General features: G+C 40.7%; 1 protein-coding gene across 6 annotated transcripts; it reads left to right on the top strand.

Annotated features, from left to right (window-relative positions):
* The first annotated feature begins 9,029 nt into the window (after nt 1-9,029).
* ldb3b (LIM domain binding 3b) lies at nt 9,030-21,049 on the top strand. 6 transcript variants are annotated; one of them, XM_056429638.1, is made up of 9 exons: nt 9,030-9,540; nt 10,869-11,020; nt 11,279-11,354; nt 11,709-12,037; nt 17,173-17,370; nt 18,302-18,322; nt 19,470-19,636; nt 19,753-19,789; nt 20,401-21,049. In XM_056429638.1, the coding sequence occupies exons 1-9, from the start codon at nt 9,445-9,447 to the stop codon at nt 20,495-20,497; spliced, it is 1,173 nt and encodes a 390-aa protein (XP_056285613.1). In that variant the 5' UTR covers nt 9,030-9,444; the 3' UTR covers nt 20,498-21,049. The 6 variants fall into 6 exon arrangements, with proteins under 6 accessions (XP_056285613.1, XP_056285614.1, XP_056285615.1 ...); XM_056429642.1 differs by lacking the exon at nt 11,709-12,037 and adding an exon at nt 15,573-15,595 and having other exon boundaries at nt 9,037-9,540; XM_056429639.1 differs by lacking the exon at nt 18,302-18,322 and having other exon boundaries at nt 9,033-9,540.
* Nucleotides 21,050-21,418: the final 369 nt, after the last annotated feature.

Below are 21,418 nucleotides of genomic sequence, written 5' to 3'. Positions count from 1 at the left end.
CGGTATCCATGGCTGCATTATTATATAGCCCGACACTCTTTGTTTTGAGTAGGTTATAGAATATATACTGTTACTGTATTTTGGCATTTTAGCAGAACTTTTCTTATTTGGTGCAGAATACGGTTTTGTATTTAAACTAAGGTTTGATAACAGTAATTTAGTTTAAATCAGTTTAAAGAGACTGAGACTGTACTTCAAGCAACATCAACGGTTTTCACTTGTTTTTTTGCGAGAGAAAGTACTGGTATTTTTCCAAATATTATGTGACTCGGTAGTTTAATTATTTGTTGTGTCAGTCCTTGAAGTTCAGGCAGGTTGTGCCTTTAAAGCCCCCTGACTTGCATTTGCATTACATTGATCTGGAAAACGATAACTCATAAATACACCTTTAGTGGACTTGCAGTGGATGAACAGCCAGCAGCAACACGGCATCGTTCTTTTGTTGCTCCTCTTTGGCGTGCTGGTGGCAGTAATAACTTGTGTAAATATGTGTGATGAAGAGGAGGAGTTGCAAGCTGTTGGATCCTCCACAAGGCAGCCTGGAGGAGAGGCTGCAGAGGGACAACGCTCTTCTCCAGGTAACCAAGAACAACTGTTGTCTTCTAACCACTTCTCCCTCCCTAATGTTCATTCATGAGGTTGCCAACCGTGTAGTAGACGGACGCCTTCTGGACGCCATGGGGGAAGCAAGAGCTTTCATTAAGAAATGATGCTGTGGTGATGGAAAATAATAAATAATTAAATATAACTATCGTGTGTATTATTTTACGCAACTATACTAATCCGCATGTAGCATATTCCAATCTGTTAAAAATGTTCTCCTGAGAGCGACCTGCGTAACATCCGGTTGTACTTTTTATCACGGAGGATGGCAATTATTATTTTTTAATGCAACTTTAAAAAGTAAAAAGGCAGCGCCGTCTATTTCTTCTGCTCGTATTCTCTGCCGACCTCACTAAACTTTAGCGCCGCGCTCTCGTCTTTTAAAATGATGATTCCATGCGAATGCAACAAACACTGCCTGGCTGCTAGCATGGCACGCTGTCTTCACTTGGAAGATTGCAGAGTGTAACTGGACGCTCAGCTCTGTGACCTCGATGTAATGATCATACGGGGCAAGGTCAGAGGAGGGTCAAGATATTTAGACTATACAGCGTAGTTTTTGTTTGCAGTTTCTCTTGGATAGATGTTTACAAAAGTTCCTTTCTCAAATCTCTCGCTCTCTCCGGAGACATCTTCTTGTTAGAATATATATATATATATACACGCACACACACACATACACGTATAATTAAAGAAGTCATTAATGCAGCTGAGAACACTATTTAGATCAGACTTAGAAACTGGATCACCATAATCTTTTTTCTCACTTGTCATCTTGGGGTTCTATATCTCAAAGGAAAAAAAATAAGGATAAAACGAGTCGTGTTATTGTACCAGATGTTCACGTGTTAATAATAAGTTCACTATTGACAGAAATGCTGGAGAAGCCAGCGAGCCAAGAGAGCCAGCAGACGTGTGGCGAGCGGGGCCGACGGAGGCCTCCAGGATCACTGGGAAGCTGGCGGTTGAATAACGGACAGAAAAACGTCCTTTTTGTCATTTCCTTCTAAAATGTTTGACTAGTTCATATACACTGCGGGTGGTAACACGCAGGCTGTCTACTATGTCACTTTTAAGAATAGCAGTGAAATATGTATGATTTAAGGAAAAATGTAACTTATAGGAAGATGCAGTTGAAGCACACCATTCACTAGGAAGCAGATGGCAGAAAAATGTGTTGACACCGTCTATAGTGCATTATTAACATACTCGGTATGTGTTTGAATATGCGTACATGCATTTTGTATATGATATGATATTCCTTTATTTGTCCCACAGTGGGGACGTTTAAAAAATCACAGCAGCGGTGCACATCAGAGCATCAATGAAAATAAATATAAAACTAAAAAATAAATACTAATGCTAAATATACAGGGGGAAAATAAAGTAAAGTGCTGAGTAAAGTAAAGTGCCGAGTTTGCCAGGATCGCCAGCGATCTACTGCAGTGTGTTGTGCAGCCTGACGGCAGCAGGAAGGAAGGACTTGTGCTTCCTCTCCCTCAGACACCGGGGAGGAATCAGCCGGTGGCTGAAGGAGCTGTGCAGAGCTGCTAGAGTGTCCTGCATGGGGTGGGAGGCGTGGTTCATCAGAGACGAGAGCTTTGCCATCATCCTCCCGTCGCCCACCACCTCCACAGCATCCAGAGGACACCCACAGCACCTGCTGGCCTTCTTTAGCAGCTTGTTCAGCCTCTTCCTGTCAGCCGCTGCCATGCTGCTGCTGCTGCTCCAGAAGACCACTCCATAGAAGATGGCTGATGCCACCACAGAGTCCAAGAAGGTCTTCAGGAGTGCTCCCTGCACTCCAAAGGACCTCAGTCTCCTCAGCAGAAAGATGTGATCTAGTTGTATTAATCCAAAATAGTTGATAACACTTAATTCCCTTCCTTAACCTCCATCCCACTGTAATGTCCATCCAGCCGCCTCCTCACGTTTGACAGGTGGAGTCTCAGTCACAATAACAACAAGAACATCTCTCTCTCTCTTCCTCTGCCCACACAGCTGGACAACGTGATGGAAGAGTCTCGGCAGAGGACAACGACGTCCCTCATTGTAACCTCCATATCCAGCCCGTCTATATTGTATAGTCCCAAAGGTTTCCCTGGCAACCAAGTAGCCCCTTAATTTAGCCAGACTGGAGGCCGTTAACTGGTGGACAAAAGTGCAACAACCGTGTGTGTGAGTTGTTTTCAATATTTTCTTCCGTGGGATGTTTCTGGACCACCTAGAATAGTTATGGTAACTAAAAACCAGAGCTTGTGCTATATTATTATTTGTTTGCGTACAGTGTGAATGTCCAGGGAATTTAAATACATGTATTCATATTAACACATATACATGTGTGTTTCTCACATATCACGGTGGTTGGAGATGGGTTTCCTCAAAGCTGGAGGCAACGAACAAGCCTTAAAAACACAATGTGAAAAGTTTAATCTCTAGACTTGGGTATCAATTATATTTTTTATAATTTTCATCTTATTTTAGTGGAAGAAACCAAAGTATGTCTTGTTTATCTTGCCATATATGTCACGGAGTGATTACCATGAACCCAAAGCCCGACTCACAAAACAGAGCTGCAAATAATAATCGTTTACTGAGAGTACCGGCAGGAACAGAACAGGCTGGAGGGCTGGGTCGGAAAAACACAAGTCAATCTGGAGGAGGACAAGTGAGGGGACCTAAGTAGTGAGGGTCTAATGAGGGACTAATGAGGGACTAATGAGGGATGTGCTGCAGGTGAGACGGGCATGAGGGCCAGGTGAAGGGAATGAGGGATGATCAGGTGTGCAGCAGGATCAGGAATGACATGAGAGAAGAACAGGCAGACAGGATGAAAACAACTAATAGAAGGAAAGTGTGGAGCTGAACTGTTACAATATATACATTGGATGTGATGACACTTTACCAGTAACCAACCATTAGCTTATTCTCACAACAAATATGTCAGAATATTATGACTACAAATGGGGTAGTCAAAAATGAAAATTAGTTCATGAGCCATATTTTGAACATTACCTTATGCAATACACCCATTTGTTGTCCATTTTTTCTAAAAGCATATTTTTTAACGAATTTCTTTCTCCTAGTTTGAAATTATTTCAAACTCTGAACCAACTCTCGAAATCCAACCCTGTTCATATTGTTTACGTTTTTTTAATTATTGTCGTCTACCTAAAATATTGATATTAAAGATGCATTAAAGTTAGAATTTTCTCAATTATATGGAAGCAAATGACTCCTGGAACTGGTTTCACTTCTGATCCCACTGAGAATAGACGCCCTGCTTTGCTATGTTTGTTGATTTAGGACACTGGATGTACATGTGTCAGGTGGTGAGAAAATGAACTTCATTGGGATGTTGATGTTGCCCTGTTTATACTACATGTTTGCTAGCACCTGTTATTCCAATAAATCAAATGATTCAAATGTATGCAGATTTTTCACCACATAAAAAAATATATTTTTTTGTAGTGTTGGATTTATTATTTTCAATGTATTTATAGTCGTCTTAGGTGGCTCATTCATAAAAAAAAAGAAGAAAGACCTCCCTAAGGTAGTGCTGCAGACTCTAAACTGATAGAGCTTCTTTACAATAGTAACTCAAACCACCGCAGATTAATATATATGCAAATCAACGTCTGGGAAACACTGCAAGGACTATTGTGTACCGAGATGTTTATTCAGGAGAACGACTCAATCCAATCTTTTCCGCTGGTCATAAAAACCCTTAATGCAGCTTTAAAATGAGATGATTTTCTTCTAAACTGTAATCAGACAAACATATGCACACATGCATACAAGGACAGAGAGGATCCATTCAGATGGTTCCCCCTTTGTCATTGATGTTGCCATTACTGCTGATATGCAGAGCCTCAGATCAGGTCACACGCGCGTCACATCGTAGATCACCCGATGCTGTGTAAGTGTACGAGAGTGAGTCCACGCTGGAGAACTTGACTCAGTCATGCACTTTGCATTCCTCTTGCTGCCATATCTACTTTTAGATACACAGAGGACAGTTTACTCAATTACTTCACTGTTATTGGAGGTTTTTTCCTGCATTGACATTATAGATCTCGTCAGGCTATGTTTAAAAATCCTTTTACTTTCCAAAGCTTTTTCTCCACTTCTGTATAATACAGTTCCCTTTGACATTCTTTAGATTGCTGCATTATTGACTATGATTGTTATAACTGTTCTTTCAAATGATCAACAATCAAATTAAAGTCTTAAAATCTTAGTTAACAAGGCAACAAAGGTTGTCCTGCAGTACCAATCAATGAGTGTACAACATAACATGGGTTGCGTTTGTAATTGCATCCTGTGCACCACATACTCAATGTGTGATGTATTCAATGTACTTTTGTAATAATAAGCAGTGTATGTTTATTTTCAGACACACTAAACTGTAATTAACGCCTCACTTTCTGGGAGCCTCCTTGCTGGTTGGAGACCTGAACCATGGTCACAGCATCAACATCAAGTGACCAAATGCTCATTTTAACCACCCAACATTTTTTATTAAAGTTAAATAAATTGGAACTTTACCACATTGCATTGTGGGATATATATGCCATATGCCAGCGTGATGTCCAATGTTTGCATACAGTAATATTTTAGCATAAATAGTATGCAAATCATACAATTGTAACACCCTGTTCTGTTTCTCCTGTGTTCCGTGTCTCCTCTGTGTCTTCTCTGTCTTAATTGTTTAATTCCCTGCACCTGCCCTCAGCCACTCTTGTCTCGTTACTGTCTGATGTCGTACACCTGTTACACCCCCCCCCCCCCCCCCCTATATATTGTGTCAGTCTTTCCCTTGTCTCCTGTTGGTTTGTTGTCTATAATTGTTTTCTTCGGTTCCATCGTCCCTGTGCCCTGGATATTCCTGACCTGCCTGCCTGCCCTGACTCCCGATTCTCTGCCTGCCCCTTTTTGGACCTTGTTGTTTTTTTGTAAATTTTTTGGCCTCAGTAAAGAGTTTTTTTGTTATTTTCATTGAGTCCTGCCTGTTTCTCTATGCCTGAGCCTCACCCTGTGACAAAAATCTGACAACAATAAATAAACCCCTCATGTTTCGGACAGACGAAAAAATTTAACATACTGTTTCAGTGTTCAAAATAGAAAAAAACAAATATAGAATAATTAATTAAATGATGGTTTAATTAAGTGATGGTGACATGTTGATTTTGTTTTCTTTGTAAAAAAAAAAAAAGTTTTGTGTTATTTATTTTCCTAAATAAAAACGTTGCAGAATTCTGCACTACTGGTGGCCATGCATTATGTAAAGCTGCAACTAAAGATAGTTTCCGCTCTCTTTTTTCTTATAATTTTTTCAATTAACTGTTTTATCACTATATTACGGATACTCATTAGGTCGGTTTCCTGAAAGCTGAACGTCCACGCAGCACAGCGGATATCAGCTGCAACTTCCTGATGTTAGATAACAGTGGCAGCCGCGTAGGTCACAGCTGTCCAATAAGGCGGAGGCTGATGTGATGGACAGTTATGCTGCATGCTGTTTGACCTGAATAGTGCCTGCAGAACACTGGTGCCCTGCAGAATACTGGCTCCCTGCAGAGGTGGGAGGTGGTATTTCATTTGCATGAGCAGAGTGAGTGGTGAGTGGTGGAGGACGTATTCAGACGCATTCACGAGAGTGAAAAACAGCAATACTGTAATGAAGAAATATCTTCCCAGTTGGTAACGTCATTTCGACAATTCTTTTTTTGTATCACAAGTTTTCTGAAAATGCATGTTTAAATATGCAAATGAGGCATTGACTTGTCAACTATTAATTAACGGCTAATTTGAATAATTTCTAGATTGGATGAAGCCAGGCTGAGACACCAAAACTTTTTTTAAATGGCCGTTGAAGATTTGTCAATTAAAATTACATGTAAAAAAATATTTATATATATATATTTACCGTTTTCACTCTTTAAAATATATATATATACATTTTTTTAAAGAGTGAAATGGGTAAATATATCAAAAGATTATTTACATAAATACAATTCTTTTTTGTATTACACATTTTCTGAAATGTATACATATGCAAATTAGACATTATCTTGTCGTAACTTTAGCTAATTGTAGGATAAATCTACAGATGCAGAAATATAGGAAAGGTTTATTTTAGATGATTTACAGTCTGAAAGGGAAAAAATAACAATGTTTTGCCTGTAGTGTCTCCCCTTGAAAAAAAAGTAACTTTAGAAAATGTTTACTTAGAAAATACGAATACTTTATGTTTTCATTATTATATATTATTATTACTGATAGATGAATGTTTCAGGAGCATTTTATTTTGGGCAGTTTTATCTACAAGGATGCATTATGTTGTATCCGATTGTTATACATTTTGTAAGTAAAATCTTAATCTGCTGAGTAAAAGACGGCTAGGAGTAAAAAGTACAATATTTCCCTTTGCAGTAGAAAAATGAAGTAGCTTGAAATGGGAACACTCAAGTAAAGTAGACCTCACATTGTTACAGTACTTGAGTAAATGTATTCTTTTATAAAACCAAATAAAAAACATGTAAAACCTTTAAAGAACATGTTTGTAAGATGTGTTATAGTATCAATGCTTCAGTCTCTGTCTTTCTGTCTGCACTAACCATCTCTCAGTGCTTCCAGTCTCTTAGAAACCTGAAGTCATGCTACATTAGCAGGCCCGCAGGCTCAGGCATGCACACGTTCAGTTGTGCGACGTGTGCAAGTGTGTCGGGAAAGAGCGACAAAAGAGCATTTGTGACATCTTGCTTGTCATCTGTCATGCTCTCAAAGTGATTGCCACCGAGTTTGTGTTATCCCGTTAGAGAACTAGCTGTGATTAAAGATGCATATACAGGTGGCAAATAGTCAAATACTAAGGCTGTTTGTGTAAAGGTTGAGTGATTATATTATAATGTAAGAGTGTCAAAGAGAAAGCGTGCCATGCAATGACCTTGTTGTATCAGTGTTTTATTTAATCTGTGTGTTGTGTTTTGACTTGGTCGCCCATTTCCCTCCTCCCTCTAGTGCTGTCAAATGTCCCCATCAAGAGGTCACATGGTCACACTTGAGGCAATCACTTCACCTCTAGCAAGCAGCTATATATATATATATATTAATATATATATATATATATATACAGTATATATATATATATATTTTAATATATATATATACAGTATATATAGAATACCTAATATATCCTATATGTATATACATATTCACATTCACAGGGGAGAAATCTAAGAGAAACTTAACTAAGCTGCATGGCTTTGAGCTGTGGGTGTAAGCCACTCAGATCAAACCCGTGTCAACAAAGGTAAACAACTAATGTAAACAAAACAGTTAACAGAGTCAATTTGTAAATGGTTGAAAACAAAGTGTCACGTTGAGATGAATTACAAATGTATGCACAAAATGCAATGATTACTAAGACTAGGACTAGACGTCTCTTTAAGTTGTTTATTACAATCGGATGTGCCGTGACGGTTTGAGGGTCATGATTGATCCTGAGTCTTAACTTGAGTTTGTACAGGTACATTTTAAACTAGAATGGGCACTCGGTAGAGCGCATACCTTCGCATATCACAAGATTGGGCATTGAATTATGAACATTTTGGCATTAGTTGCATGCTAATTGGACAAAAATGTATCGTGCTATGGTAAAAAAAAGATGTTGACCTTTCCATGACCTTGACCTTGACCTTTGACCCGATTGATCCCAAAATCTAATCAAATGGTCCCCGGATAATAACCAATTATCCCACCAAATTTCATGCGATTCAAGAAGATTTTGACCTGTTCATGACCTTTGACCTTGACCTTTGACCCGATCGATCCCAAAATCTAATCAACTGGTCCCCGGATAATAACCAATCATCCCACCAAATTTCATGCGATTCGGTTCAATACTTTTTTAGTTCTGCGAATAACACGCATACAAATAAATAAATAAATACACGGCGATCAAAACATAACCTTCCGCATTTTCAATGCGAAGGTAATCAAAACATAACCTTCCGCATTTTCAATGCGAAGGTAATTAAGAGTTCAACCATAGGTGACCTGTAGGTTCCTGCGGGCAGCCTCCGGATGAAGATAATGAGTTCAGATTGCTCCGGATCTCGCTCACACAACCATGTGGCATCAGTGCATAGAGACTGATAACGGATAACAGGGTGCTAGCAATGTGAAGTGATAGCACTAAGAGAGTGAGAAGGAGAGAGGGAGAATGTGTTGCAGTAAGAGGGGTCTATATTGGCGATGTGAATCGGCAGTGAAGCATTCTGGGGCTTCGTGTTACAGGCCTTATAAGGGCCAGGGCTCCTGTGTCTTTGCTCATCTCGGCTATTCTTAGGCTGTCTGTCCCTCACCCTCAACAACTCTGCAGGCAAGAACCTCTTCTCTCTTAATAAGTTTAAAGTTGACTTATTTTTGCACATTCTAATATTCAAGCTTTGTTTAGGGAGTTTTTAGTGAACAGGGTAAAAGATTGAGGAGTTTTTTTTTGTTTCGTGGCTCAAGTCAGACAAAGTTGAAGCGGCCCAGCTTTGGCCCCACACTGTTTATGTGTGTGTCTATCTACACGTTTGTGTATCTGTGTGCATGAATGCATGCCTGTGTGTGTGTGTCACAGAGGCTCCACAGCACCTGACCCACCCACCAGCAGCATTTGTCCTGAGAAGCCGGGAGCAGACGGGGAGAAGCCACCACCGAAGCCGACCAGGGACAAAAGGATAGCGGCGGGGAAGGAAGGAGAACACGGTTGCAGCCGAGCAGGAGGAAACGCCACAGCAGCCGGCAGCAGGAGTTGTTAGCAGGAGGAGTGTTGACGTCCAACCGAAGATGACTACGTACACGGCGACTCTGAACGGCCCCGCGCCGTGGGGCTTCAGACTACAGGGTGGAAAGGACTTCAACATGCCACTCATCGTCTCCAGGGTAAGGACCGAAGCTACTTACACATTAAGAACAACAACAACATTTGACATCAACGAGGTATCTCACAAGCACCAGCGAACGGATGAAAACAATGCGCTGGCGTTTCATTGTGACGACAAAATATTTCAAATCTGATTTCAAAGAGAAACTTAAGCTCTGCAACATGGCGATTGACGGTTATTCCCAAATTGATACACTTAAGCAATGAAAACCAACACACACGATGATGTAAACACAGAACCCTTTAACTTCTCAAAGCTTCACTTTTTCCTGCTTGAATATCTGCGTCTGCATAATTTGTTTAAATGTGTTTATATATTCATTTTCATTTATTGATTTTCTTGACAGGTAGGTTACATCTAACTTGACAAGGCAGGTTTGTTAAAGAACCCCTTCACTGTAATACAATGTTACCGAGATCTCTATAAACATAACCCAGTTGTCATCCCTTTCACTTGTTTGACAAAAACGTGTTGCATGTTCAAAGGTGTGATTTGTGTGCGGTTACGTAATGTTGCTGTATGTGATGATGACAAGGAGGTCTATTTCAAGAATAGAGCAGCAGTGGAAAGTCTGGAATAGTTTTACTGGAGACGGGGTGCGACAGCGTGAGGTAACTTTTACTGCTTTTCTTGAACGTTGGTCAGGAAAAAATCAAATTGATTACATAGTCCAGCCTCACATTTCAGCTCATAATCAGCTCACGTGACTTGAATGTAACTACTTTTTGGATCAACCAAGTCAAACCATCAGATGAGATTTTAGATTAATTAACTTTTTTACTGTCAAATTTCATCCCAGAATCACAATTTTCCAGCAAAGATAATAACAACAAGGCAGAGTTAGACTTATTTCTACTGTCGCAAATGACAGCAGATAAACGAGAGGATTTCTTGAAAAAATTCTGTTATGACAAGAAAATAAAGACTCTATATTGGATGAAGCCAGGTTGAGACACTAAAGCTATTTTAAAGCTCTCCGTTAAAGATATGTATAGTAAAATTACATTTAATATATAATTTTATAATTTCTATTTATACTCTACTTTCTCAACCATCTTTATAGAGAATGAGTATTATACTTATACTACCTGTACCTTTACTATACCTGTACTATAATTTAAGAAAAAGTGGTCTAAATTAAGTGCGACTACAAATTAAATAGTTCTTTTAACCTCCGCAGCAGAGAGACAGCATGAACAAATGATTTCAGTTTACATTTTGTGTTTCTTCTTTTACATTCACCCAACAGATTAAGTTGCTTGTTTGTTCCCTGAGGAATCTGTGTCAGCGGTCTGAGTGTGACCTGCTCTTTTGGCCTCTCCATAGATAACTCCGGGCAGCAAGGCAGTGGGCGGCAGCTTGTCCCAGGGCGACATCATCTCAGCCATCGATGGGGTCAGCACTGAGGGGATGACGCACATGGATGCCCAAAACAAGATCAAGTCTGGCTCCACCAAGCTGTCACTCACCATGCAAAAGTAATAAGCCAGCATGTTAATACCAACTCAACCATTTCTGTCCAACTGAAGTAGATGACGTGGATAAAAGAACATAAAAAAGACAAATGTGTAAAAAACATTAAATGTACCAACAAAGGTCCACTTGGTTCTCAGGATTTTTGAATGGCTTTTCTGTTTTTCTTTTATTGTAAGATGTCTTTACATTTTCAAAAACCAAGTGCTAAAATATGATTTAACGGTATATTTTAAAGGCACAACTTGTTGTTTATTCTTTAGATCAAAACGTGCTGCAGCATTTTCCACAGCAACTCCAAGAATGGACTCACCCATGTCAGTCATCCCCCACCAGAAGGTACAAACACGCCCTGAACTATAATGACCAGTGGACCAATCAACACAAAAAATACCAGCTGCATATCTGCATACTGGTTATGTGTTTTATATATGTCTGTGGTATGTATTTTGCATTTTGTCCTGTTTGTGAGAATATCATCTTCACGGTGCTTCATTGGTTTAATGAGGCAGCATCCTGCTGCCCCCTGGAGTCAAATATCCCCAGTGCAACTGCAGCGAGGTCCTCGAACCAAAAAGTCAGCAACCAAATGAAAGGAAAAGGAAGACGGCACAAGCTGATACCTTTACTCTCGTTTCACTTGAAGTCGATCTTTTCTATCTCTCTATCTTGACCTCTTCTCATCTTTTTAAGGAGTTCGAACAAGCGAAAGAGGAGCTTGGGCCTAAACATTTTGGAGAGGAAGTTCAAATGGTGGAGGCAATGTCTTGTGACATTTTCCAGGAAAACAAGGCCTCTGAAAGGAACCTCTTCCAAGTCCCTAAAAAAGATCCAGCGCTCTTCTCGACCCCGATCAAAGCTCCTGCCTCCTGCACACCGCCTGCAGTATCTTCACCAGGCCAGTGGATGCAGTACAATTCCCCAAAGGGCCTTTACTCCGCTGAAACTATCAGAGAAATGATGCTGATGCAGGGCAAGTCAGGACAGGGGTCAGCAGCTTCCCCGGGAGTTCCATCACTGGGGTAGGTTATCACAGAGATAAATAATCTCCAGTTGTGTAATACTAAGAGAAGAAGATTTAACTGATTTAACAAAACATAACAAAAGTGTTGCTTTTCACGCTGGACGAATGAAACAAATGCACATCACATCCCCATTGACCTTCACATTAACAGGACCGCAGTGAGAAAATATACTCTGAACTTTCCGTCGCTGTCGCAGCAGTGGTTCCTCTCACACATGGCACTATTTCGAGACAAACATACCTGGCCGGCCTCCAGGTAACAGAGCAGCAACAGATCCGACATCAGCAATGAAACCAGGGAGATGATGTTGCAAGAAATATTTTTAAAGACGTCTGTTGGCTGTTTCAGCCCCCTGATTTTTCTTTCTGAGGCTTTTTATCTTCAAGCGAATGCATCTCCGTTTGCCCTCTGATGTTTTAAACTCTGTCTTGCCTAAGGATGGGTCCCGAAATGCGATGCCAATATGGCACCGGTTCCGATACGACAGAAACGCAACGCACATTTCGATGCTTCCTTTCGGTGCCTGAGACGATTGAAATTGAAAAAATATATTTTTTTAACTTCTCTGGTGATTCCGCCATGTCGGCAGGTTGCGATAGCCTCTCATTCAGCTACAGTAGCTAGCTAGAAAGGTAAACGGACAAAAGTGTGGCTGTATTTCTCCAAAAAAGATTTTAACAATGCGACATGCAGCAAATGCAACAAAATAATTGTGTGTAGAGGGGGGAACACGTCAAATTGAATTAATCATTTGGCAACGCATGCCATCAATTTAAAAGACTGTCTGCGCGAGCCCATGCCGATCAGCGGTCTGAGCTCCCTGGCACGATGGGGAAACGTGGAGACCGATGATGACAAGAGCAGCCTTCAATCGGATTAATACCGTAACGTTGATTGAAAGTCTTGCATTTATAAAAGTAGGCCAACAAATAAAAGATGTGGCATTGCAACCATGTTTAAGCTAGCTCGGAGCTCACGCTAGCTGCTAAGCTAGCGCGAACTCCGAGCTAGCTTACTAGCTAGCGCAAGCTATGAGCGCGACAGTCTGACATCCGTTTTCTTTCAGTGCGGCCATGAGAACGGCTTTCACAGGGAATATGGCCGAAGAGGTTTTAAATGTCGTCATTGTCAATCGATATTTTGTGCTTTTTTTCTTTTTTTAAGTATGCGATCGAGCACCGTTTAGGCACCGGTATCGTTTTAAAAGTAGCGGTTTAGCACCGGTATCGGAAAAAAACTCAAACGATACCCATCCCTAGTCATACCGGGAAAACCGCTTGTGATGCTTTTTTTTTGTGCTGGCAAGATTACAGGAAAGTAACCATTTGTTGCTCGAGACCTTTTTGTTTCCTTATTTATTTAAACATTCTAGAGCTGCAACTAATAATGATTTGTTAGGTTGGCCGCACTGTGACATCTTCATCTGTTTGGTTTTATTACATCACACTGAACCTTTTGAGGTGAAATTCACCATTAGAGAATTCAACAAACGGCTGAAAATATTTAAAAAGCTTGAAACATTGTTTCAAAGATTATTTTAACAATTATCAATAAATTAAATACTTAACCATTATAATTGTTTTAGAAAGATGTGGATCGACTAATTGATTAATCAGCCGTCATAACATGATACCTTGTGTAGGGAGGTGAAGAGAGAGTTTGTAACCATAACTCATCAAAAGTGTGATTTAAGAGGCACTGGATATTTTAACGATATTATCATAAGTTTATTTTTTCTTCTTTTCTTTTTGTGAACAAATTAAAGGTCCAAAGCCATCAATGGTCAGTCCATTTGAAAAACATTTTCAAACTTTTTTGCCCTGTCCTTGACTAAGGACATACGTCTTCTCAGAAAAAGGCTCGGCAATTTCCTAAAAACAGAATCTTGGCACTCTGGAGGAAACAGTGCATTAGTTGGGGACTATTTTCAGTCGCGGATTAATTCACATTTGGTGCTCTAATATTATTTACAGAGGTCGATTCAAAAATAAACTAGAGTGCCCATCATCGTAATGAAGGGACACGTCAATCAGTGCGATCGTGGAGTTATACAGTATTTTAGGGTTTTATTACCCAAACAATACTTGTTGGTGGTTCAATGTGGGCCACTATAGAGGAAACTTTCCTCAGTGGGGTGGCATGAGTTAGGGTGAAGCCTCATTCAGGAAACATGTGTCCATGTTAATTCAGGACACAATCTGCTTGGCCTCTGACATATCACATCCAGATATCAGTCTCCACTAATGTGTTTCCCCTCTGGAGCCGAGATGCTTTACAGTAAAGGCCAACAGTAAGGCGCTCCAGGGACGATGACGGCAGTATCATGCCGGCGACCACACCTCACCAGGCATATAGAGAGTCCTGATCACACACCCACACCCCAACACGCTCGCACACACACACACACACACACACTCACACACACACACACAGGAGAGAGCAGCTGTTGGTCAGGGAATCTTCCACTCAGGTTTCCACACCGTCATCCTGAATCTCCTGGATGCCCGCCTGCCAAACCTGAGATAGCACCACCTCTCCGTGGGGAGATGCCTCCCCCACCCTCCACCCCCACTCCACATGAGAGACGGTGCCGAGCCCACTTTATCTGCTGGACCCATTTGTACTGTATGGAAGAATCCGGCGGCTGAATTCTGTGTATCGTGAAAACAGGAGAAGCAGAGATGTTCAGGGTTAATCACGACCGATGTAGTGTGTATTAATGAGAAAGCTATTTTGTCTTAATGCACTGGTTTGAAACTAGATATGACACGGTCTATGAGAACGAAAGACCCACAATGCACCACTTCTGTCTGACCTTGATGACAATACGCTGTGTGCTCGAGTAGCGATTTAAATGTAGGCGAATTACTCGCTAGCTTGTGATTCGAGTCTTTAAACTCCATAGTTTCTTGCATTGTGATCAGAGTAAAAGTATTATTTAGTAAAAAAAGACACATATTGCTGTTAAAGTGTGGTTTTGGCGTGGAAACAGAGTTGGTACCAAGCTAGCGATAGATCAGCGGGGTCCTCGCTTTGTCCTTTGATGGCGATGGAAAAAAATTTGATTTAAGAAGCTTTTGTAACGGCAAAGCCCGGGGAAGATTTTATTGATAATATGGTAATAAAATGATAGTAAAATAAACTTTTCAACATTATATGCAATATTACAACTGAGGTACCGGAATAAATGTGGCTTGTCGACTTTGATTCTTCTAGCGGCTGCAGTCCCGACACATGTAGAGGTGATATGCGTCGTGTTTGTGTAGTTGTGTATATTTGTGGCTGTTCTGTGCTAAATGTGTCTTTGTGTCATGTGATCGAGACGCTGCTGCTCTTGTCAGTCACTCCTGAAATATCCTAGTGATAATGCAACGGCTGCACATGGGATTACGACATCGTGCTGCTGCTGGATAGTTTCCTACAAACGCACACGGGACCATTGTCATCACCAAAATACCCTCCAGTGATTCATCACGTTCTTTCCTTCTCTCTCTCTCTCTCTCTCTGTCTGTGCCTCTCTGGTGTGTTTCAGATTATCGCAAACACATCTGCAAAGTCAGTACCCTCGCAGTATTCAATGTGCATGGTGTTTGCGTCAGTCGGGACATTGTGAGAGTCGTGGCTTTGGCGTGAAGTTCTGTCCGATTTTGTTTCGTTGTGCGTGACGTTGAACTAATGCTCCAGACTTCATCCTATAAACATACAGTGCAGATCATTGGATTATTAATGTAACTTGTAATTAGCATCATCTGGTCCATGGTAACAAAAAGTCCATCTTCTCAAATACTGCACTTCAGTAAAGTTCCTACTTAACAATTCACTATTTAACGGATGTTGAACTAATTAGTCCATAGACAAATAATTGAATAGAAATCTTAATGAAGAGTTTATAAAAGTAGAAATGTTGACTAAAATACCAAATACAGTCATTTCAAATAAACACAAGAACGTTACTCCTCGATATAAGAGTGTATTGTAGTTTTCTTTCATAAGTAATCATTTTAATGTTGAACCCATACTCAACTATGACATATACTTATGTTTTCCACCTCTGCTGGTCCTTTGGACATCATATTAATTTGTGTACATACATATATTTGCCGTATATTGTTGAGTTAAAATGCATGTGCCGTCATACATCCGTGTTTGGCTGTAGTGTGTATTGGAAAAACATCTTCTGGATATATTTAGCTATGTGTCATTATGAACATGCAGGTATTCATCCGTTTGGTTGTGAAACATGAGCATGTTTGGTTTTCTTTGGACTGGTGTGTCAGCTTTGTTTATTCTAGTCGTCGCTAGTGACACAAAGTTGTTGTTTAGCTGCAAGTCGTGATGTACGGAGCTTCTGTCCCAATTCATCACTGCATAGTAATTTATGCCATGAAGTAGTGATATGTATAGTATACTGTGTTTTGGTTATTTACTATTTTGTTCTAATACTCAATCAGACTGCAACTTGGGAATGACACTCCTAAATGAACTCAAAGCCACTATGTGAGAATTTTATTGTAATTATATGATCTTTTTATTACAGTTTGCTGCAGCCCATTCATCTTACAATTCTTCCTTCCATTAAGGTGTGCAGAAGTCCAAAACAAATTATATACATAGTGGCTTTAACAAAGAGAAAGCAACATATTTTTGTATCTCACCATCATCTACTCCAAAATCACATTTATTTGTGTGGTTTATTAGGCAACGTTGTTGCTTTTAATAGTAATTAAATTAAACTCTGTTAATTTAATATTTTCGTAGCCTTGTGGACAATTAATTGTGCAAAAAAAGCATTTTTTTAATCCAATGAAATTTGACATGTTTCTGCTTCAAGAAAGGTTCAAAATGTCTATGCAGTATGAAGCTAGAGCGGCGCAGTAAAGAGTGTGTGTGGCCTTTTCAGCTGAGTGTATGTCCAGCAGGACTCCACCAGCTGTTACTGTACCACAGCCCCACCTGTCTTTCGGCTGCATTACTACACGTTGACCCAGTTTCCTCCCTTCACTTTGGTGCTTTCTTTCCCCCTGAATCTCCTCTCCTCCCCTGTCTGTTAACCTCTCGTCTTCTCCTCTGCTCCTGAAACCTCCTCCTCCCCTGACCTCTGACCCCATCTAACCCCACCCTGACACCAACAGTGTGGAGTACACTCCCAGCTTCAACCCCATTGCCCTGAAAGACTCGGCCCTGTCCACTCACAAACCCATTGAGGTGAGGGGTCCCGGTGGGAAGGCCACCATTGTTCACGCTCAGTACAACACACCGATCAGCATGTACTCACAGGACGCCATCATGGACGCCATTGCTGGGCAGTCGCAGGTCAAAGGACACGAAGGGTGAGGTCACACAACCAAACTCATCCCCTCTCCAGTCTTGTATGCACTCTCTCCACTCACGCACTTCACTTCACACCAGAATGATCAACCCAGCCTGCGGATGGATAGATTACGGGATCAGTTCACCCGAATGACAAAAAAAACATACTTTCTTACTTATTGCTCGTGGAATCCCGCCATGCAGAAAGGTTCTGCATTGTTTTGACCACCGTTCTGACGTATCCACCTCTAACACACAATACAATAGAGTTGACTTTCTTTTTTTTGTGCTACTTACTGAATTCCAATATTACTTAAAGAATTAAGTTTGCTTTCCAGAAACGGTGCCCTGAACGCTCCACAGAAACCACGAAACATGCATTTTCTACCAAGAATATAGCCCCCATAAAAAAAGTGTATTCCTCCTATAAATAGCAAAGTGGAAGTCAAAGTTCATAATTTTTGTTGCTGCGTCTTGTTATCAATTGCAAAAAATTAAGCTTTGTGAATTTGCTGTAATTCAGGCCGTCTTCCCAAAAGCAACATCTGCTTAGGCTCATGGGTATTTTTTGAAATAATGGTCCCTCTTAAAAATGACATTGAAATAAATAAACCCTATGGCCCTGACCTGTCGTATCGATACATTAACCAGACTGTATATATAATTCATTTGGGTGAAATCAACTCGTAAAGACACTTTTTCGTATATTTCGTATACTTTCAGCCCACGGTGCTGCAACTCGGATGTCTACTATATTTAACGCCCGGGCTTTTAAATGTTGTCTGTGTCCGTGCCACATACTCCTCCATGCTTTTCACACCCACTTTCCTCTGCTCATTCCATCCACAAACCCCCCCCCCCCCCCCCCCCCAAAAAAAACACACACAAAAACACACCTGTGCTGTCCTCCACCCTCCCCTCCCCCTCCTTCCCTCCTGGCTGTGACCTCAGTGAGGCGGGCTCCCCCTTGTCGTAAGTACCACAGCACTCCTTTTCTCTCCTGCCTCTCCTGATACTCCTGTCTCATGATTTCATAACAGCTTGTGCATTGCTCCACGTGTCTCACAAACTAATACCCCTCGACTATTATACTATTAATATGATTAGAATTAATACTATAATAAATAATATTCTTGAAAAATGTACGGCATCAATTTGTCCAACTTAAAGTGTTTTTTTCTAAATGTGTCAACAAAACCGTATCAAGGTCAAACTCACTAACCAAGGTCATTTTGATGTGTACTGTATCCAAAAGTACCCAGAGGTACTTTGGTCAAAGTGTGAGAGGAAAAAATATCATCACAGCTCCGGGAGCCTGATGGCATTTGATGTCATGGGAATGTTCTGAGTATCCCATCACAGGTTTTTAAACTGCTCAATCGGTATCGACTCACTTTCCTAACACTCAGAATGCTAAATTTACAAACAACACTCTGCGGTCACGTTGCTGTGTAAACTCACTCCAGTTTCTGCTGTTCACCACGGGAGGCACCTTCAACAAGTACAGAAGAGTGCATGTTTATGAACAATGAACAAACAGACTGTGTGCAAAGCAGCAACAGTGTAATTATTGATCTTCATGGGATAAGTGCCCATTAGGGAATACAATCATGATTCAGTGAAGCTTAGAAGAAATATGATTATGAACTAAATATCTATTATTTTACTTTCAATGCAGTGTCACGTTGTCATGTGACGTTAACTCTACAACCCTCATGTAGAATTTAAACATTTCTGAGGAAATACCAAAACAAACGAAGCCATTTCTTATCATTTGAACTTCCATATACAGGACCAACAGACCAGGGGATCAATTAATCTTGACTCTACTTTATTTTACGTTTGGGGTGTGCTGTAGTTTTGTATAAAAGGCACTTGCACTTCACACTTTATTCATTTTACATAAAATTATGCTATGAAATTCAAAGTTTACAGCTGTTACTTGGCTCTAAACGTTGTTCACAGTTAAGTTCATTCTAAACATAAATGCACAACAACACAAACACACTAATTAATACTGCTCTTTAGTGGTAGATAATACATGTATTACATTTAGGGGGCTTTAAACACAGTACACACCACTCAGAGCTCTTACATCCGGCCTCTCTCCGCCCTGCAGTGGATCTCTGCCCATGAGGGACCCCGTGATAGACTGCGCGTCCCCGGTTTACCAGATGGTGATCCGGTCAGAAGAGAACCAGGAGATGTCTGACTGGGTCCGTCGTTCTGCCACCCTGCAGTCCAAGAGCTTCAGGATGCTGGCCCACATCACTGGCACTGAATACAGTCAGTACACAGAACCCCTTTCCTCTTGACCCTCTCAATACTCTTCTCTTCTTGTTCAGACAACAGGTTTTTGTTTGTCCTTACCACATGTATGTTGTTTATTTCCACTCATGCAGTGCAAGACCCAGATGAGGAAGCTCTGCAGAGGTCGAGGTAAGAACAACAATGACTGGCCACTGCCAAGAAATAACCCCAATTAAACCTCAACTTGTCATCGTTACACTTATAGGTCCAGTGTGCAGAATGTAGGGTTGTCCGTAGGTGGAAATAGAATATAATGCTAATAACTGCGTTTTCTTTAGTGGAGGCTATAACCAACCACCTGATAATGTAATCGCCAGAATCATTGTGTTCTGGTTTCCTGAGAATGAGCCGTTTATGTTCAGCCGCCATGTTTCTACAGGAGCCCAGAACAGACAAACCAAACAGCTCTGCCGTTTTCTCATTTTCAAGTCGGCCACCGTAGTTCTCCTCGTACGCGATTAGCACACGGGAGAAGCTTCAGTGGGATGAAATGTGCAACGTCAGCGCTAGATGAAGCCAGAGCCCTTCAGCATGTTCATTAATGAGCTTCAGGGATGCTGGTAGACAAGTTGTGTCACCCTTTGGACGGAGCTAGGTCAGCTGTCTCCGTGGGTTATCCGTCTTTACGCTATAGCTAAACTCACCAGTGCTCGCAGTTGCGTACTGTAAAAACATAATCGTCATATCTAACTAAATACTCATTTACAATTGTAAATATGACCTGTCTTCCACACCATCAGAGATAAGTTTGAGTCGGAGGTGAAAGGGCCCCGCTTTGCCAAGCTGAAGAACTGGCACCAAGGACTGTCTTCACAGATCCTCAACGTCCAGCAATAAAGAGGAGGAGGAGCGAGGAAGAGGAGGAGGAGGAGGACATGGACAAAAGCACAGAAGTTAACAAGAAGAGGGGATACATTATGTAGGGATTAAGAAGGAACAGAAGGAGGAGGAAACTCCCCAGGAATGTGAGATAGTGGTGTAGTCTAGATTAGTACTTGAAATACTAAATGTTAGTGTGAGAATGCTATGTGTTCATAAGCTCGATATTACCTGTCAAATGTATGTGTCCGCTGCTAAGACCTGATCCCGCATTTGGGATTTTCTTTGTTTCTTTGTTTCCTATTTTTGTGGGTTTCTGTCTCTCTTAAATGAAAGGCAAATTGTAAAAAAAAAAATCTCAAGTGAAAATGCAGAACTGATGTTTCTTTTAGGACATAAACCGCGTTGACAAACGTACGGGTTCTAACACTAAGCATGCTTGTGAGAAGGCACGCAAGGACAAATGCACACTTGGAGATTAATGTAAGTGCACAAATATAGTATTGTAAAAAAAGAAATGCACTCACAAATGTACTTATATCAATGTGAATAAATGTTTTCTTAAAACCATATGGCTGAGTGAACTGTTGTACACTCACAAATTGAATGAACGTGGAACTCCCTATTATATGATTATATGACTCAAAAATAATTGTCATAACTGATAAGGATATTTCCTGTCATTTCTTGAGACGTTGATAAAGCACAGGGGTGTTTTGACTTTGGAATATCATTCAGAAAGAGTATTTAATAGCTTTTGACAGAATAATATGCCAATTGTTGGTGACTTGACACGTATAGTAGCAGGGTGGACAAAGCCTGACAGCTGAATATTATTGCTACTGCATTCTCAAAGTTTGTTTTAGTTCAATAAATATATGACAAAAAAAGAAAGACCTTTCGTGACTGGACATTCTCTGAGGGGAATATTTGTTGCGA

The sequence above is a fragment of the Pseudoliparis swirei genome, chromosome 13 (genome assembly GCF_029220125.1).
Source record: "Pseudoliparis swirei isolate HS2019 ecotype Mariana Trench chromosome 13, NWPU_hadal_v1, whole genome shotgun sequence".
In the NCBI taxonomy this organism is placed as follows: Eukaryota; Metazoa; Chordata; class Actinopteri; order Perciformes; family Liparidae; genus Pseudoliparis; species Pseudoliparis swirei.
Note: the sequence above shows the minus strand (reverse complement) of the source record. Positions and strands in the feature narration are given on the sequence as shown.

Bases quoted from the DNA above. Each gene is read 5' to 3' on its own strand.
- ldb3b (XM_056429638.1), top strand. From the start codon at position 9,445: ATGACTACGTACACGGCGACTCTGAACGGCCCCGCGCCGTGGGGCTTC. The intron at 17,371-18,301 runs GTGAGGTCACAC...CTGTGACCTCAG, and splicing joins CAGGTCAAAGGACACGAAGG to TGAGGCGGGCTCCCCCTTGT. The intron at 19,790-20,400 runs GTAAGAACAACA...CCACACCATCAG, and splicing joins GAAGCTCTGCAGAGGTCGAG to AGATAAGTTTGAGTCGGAGG.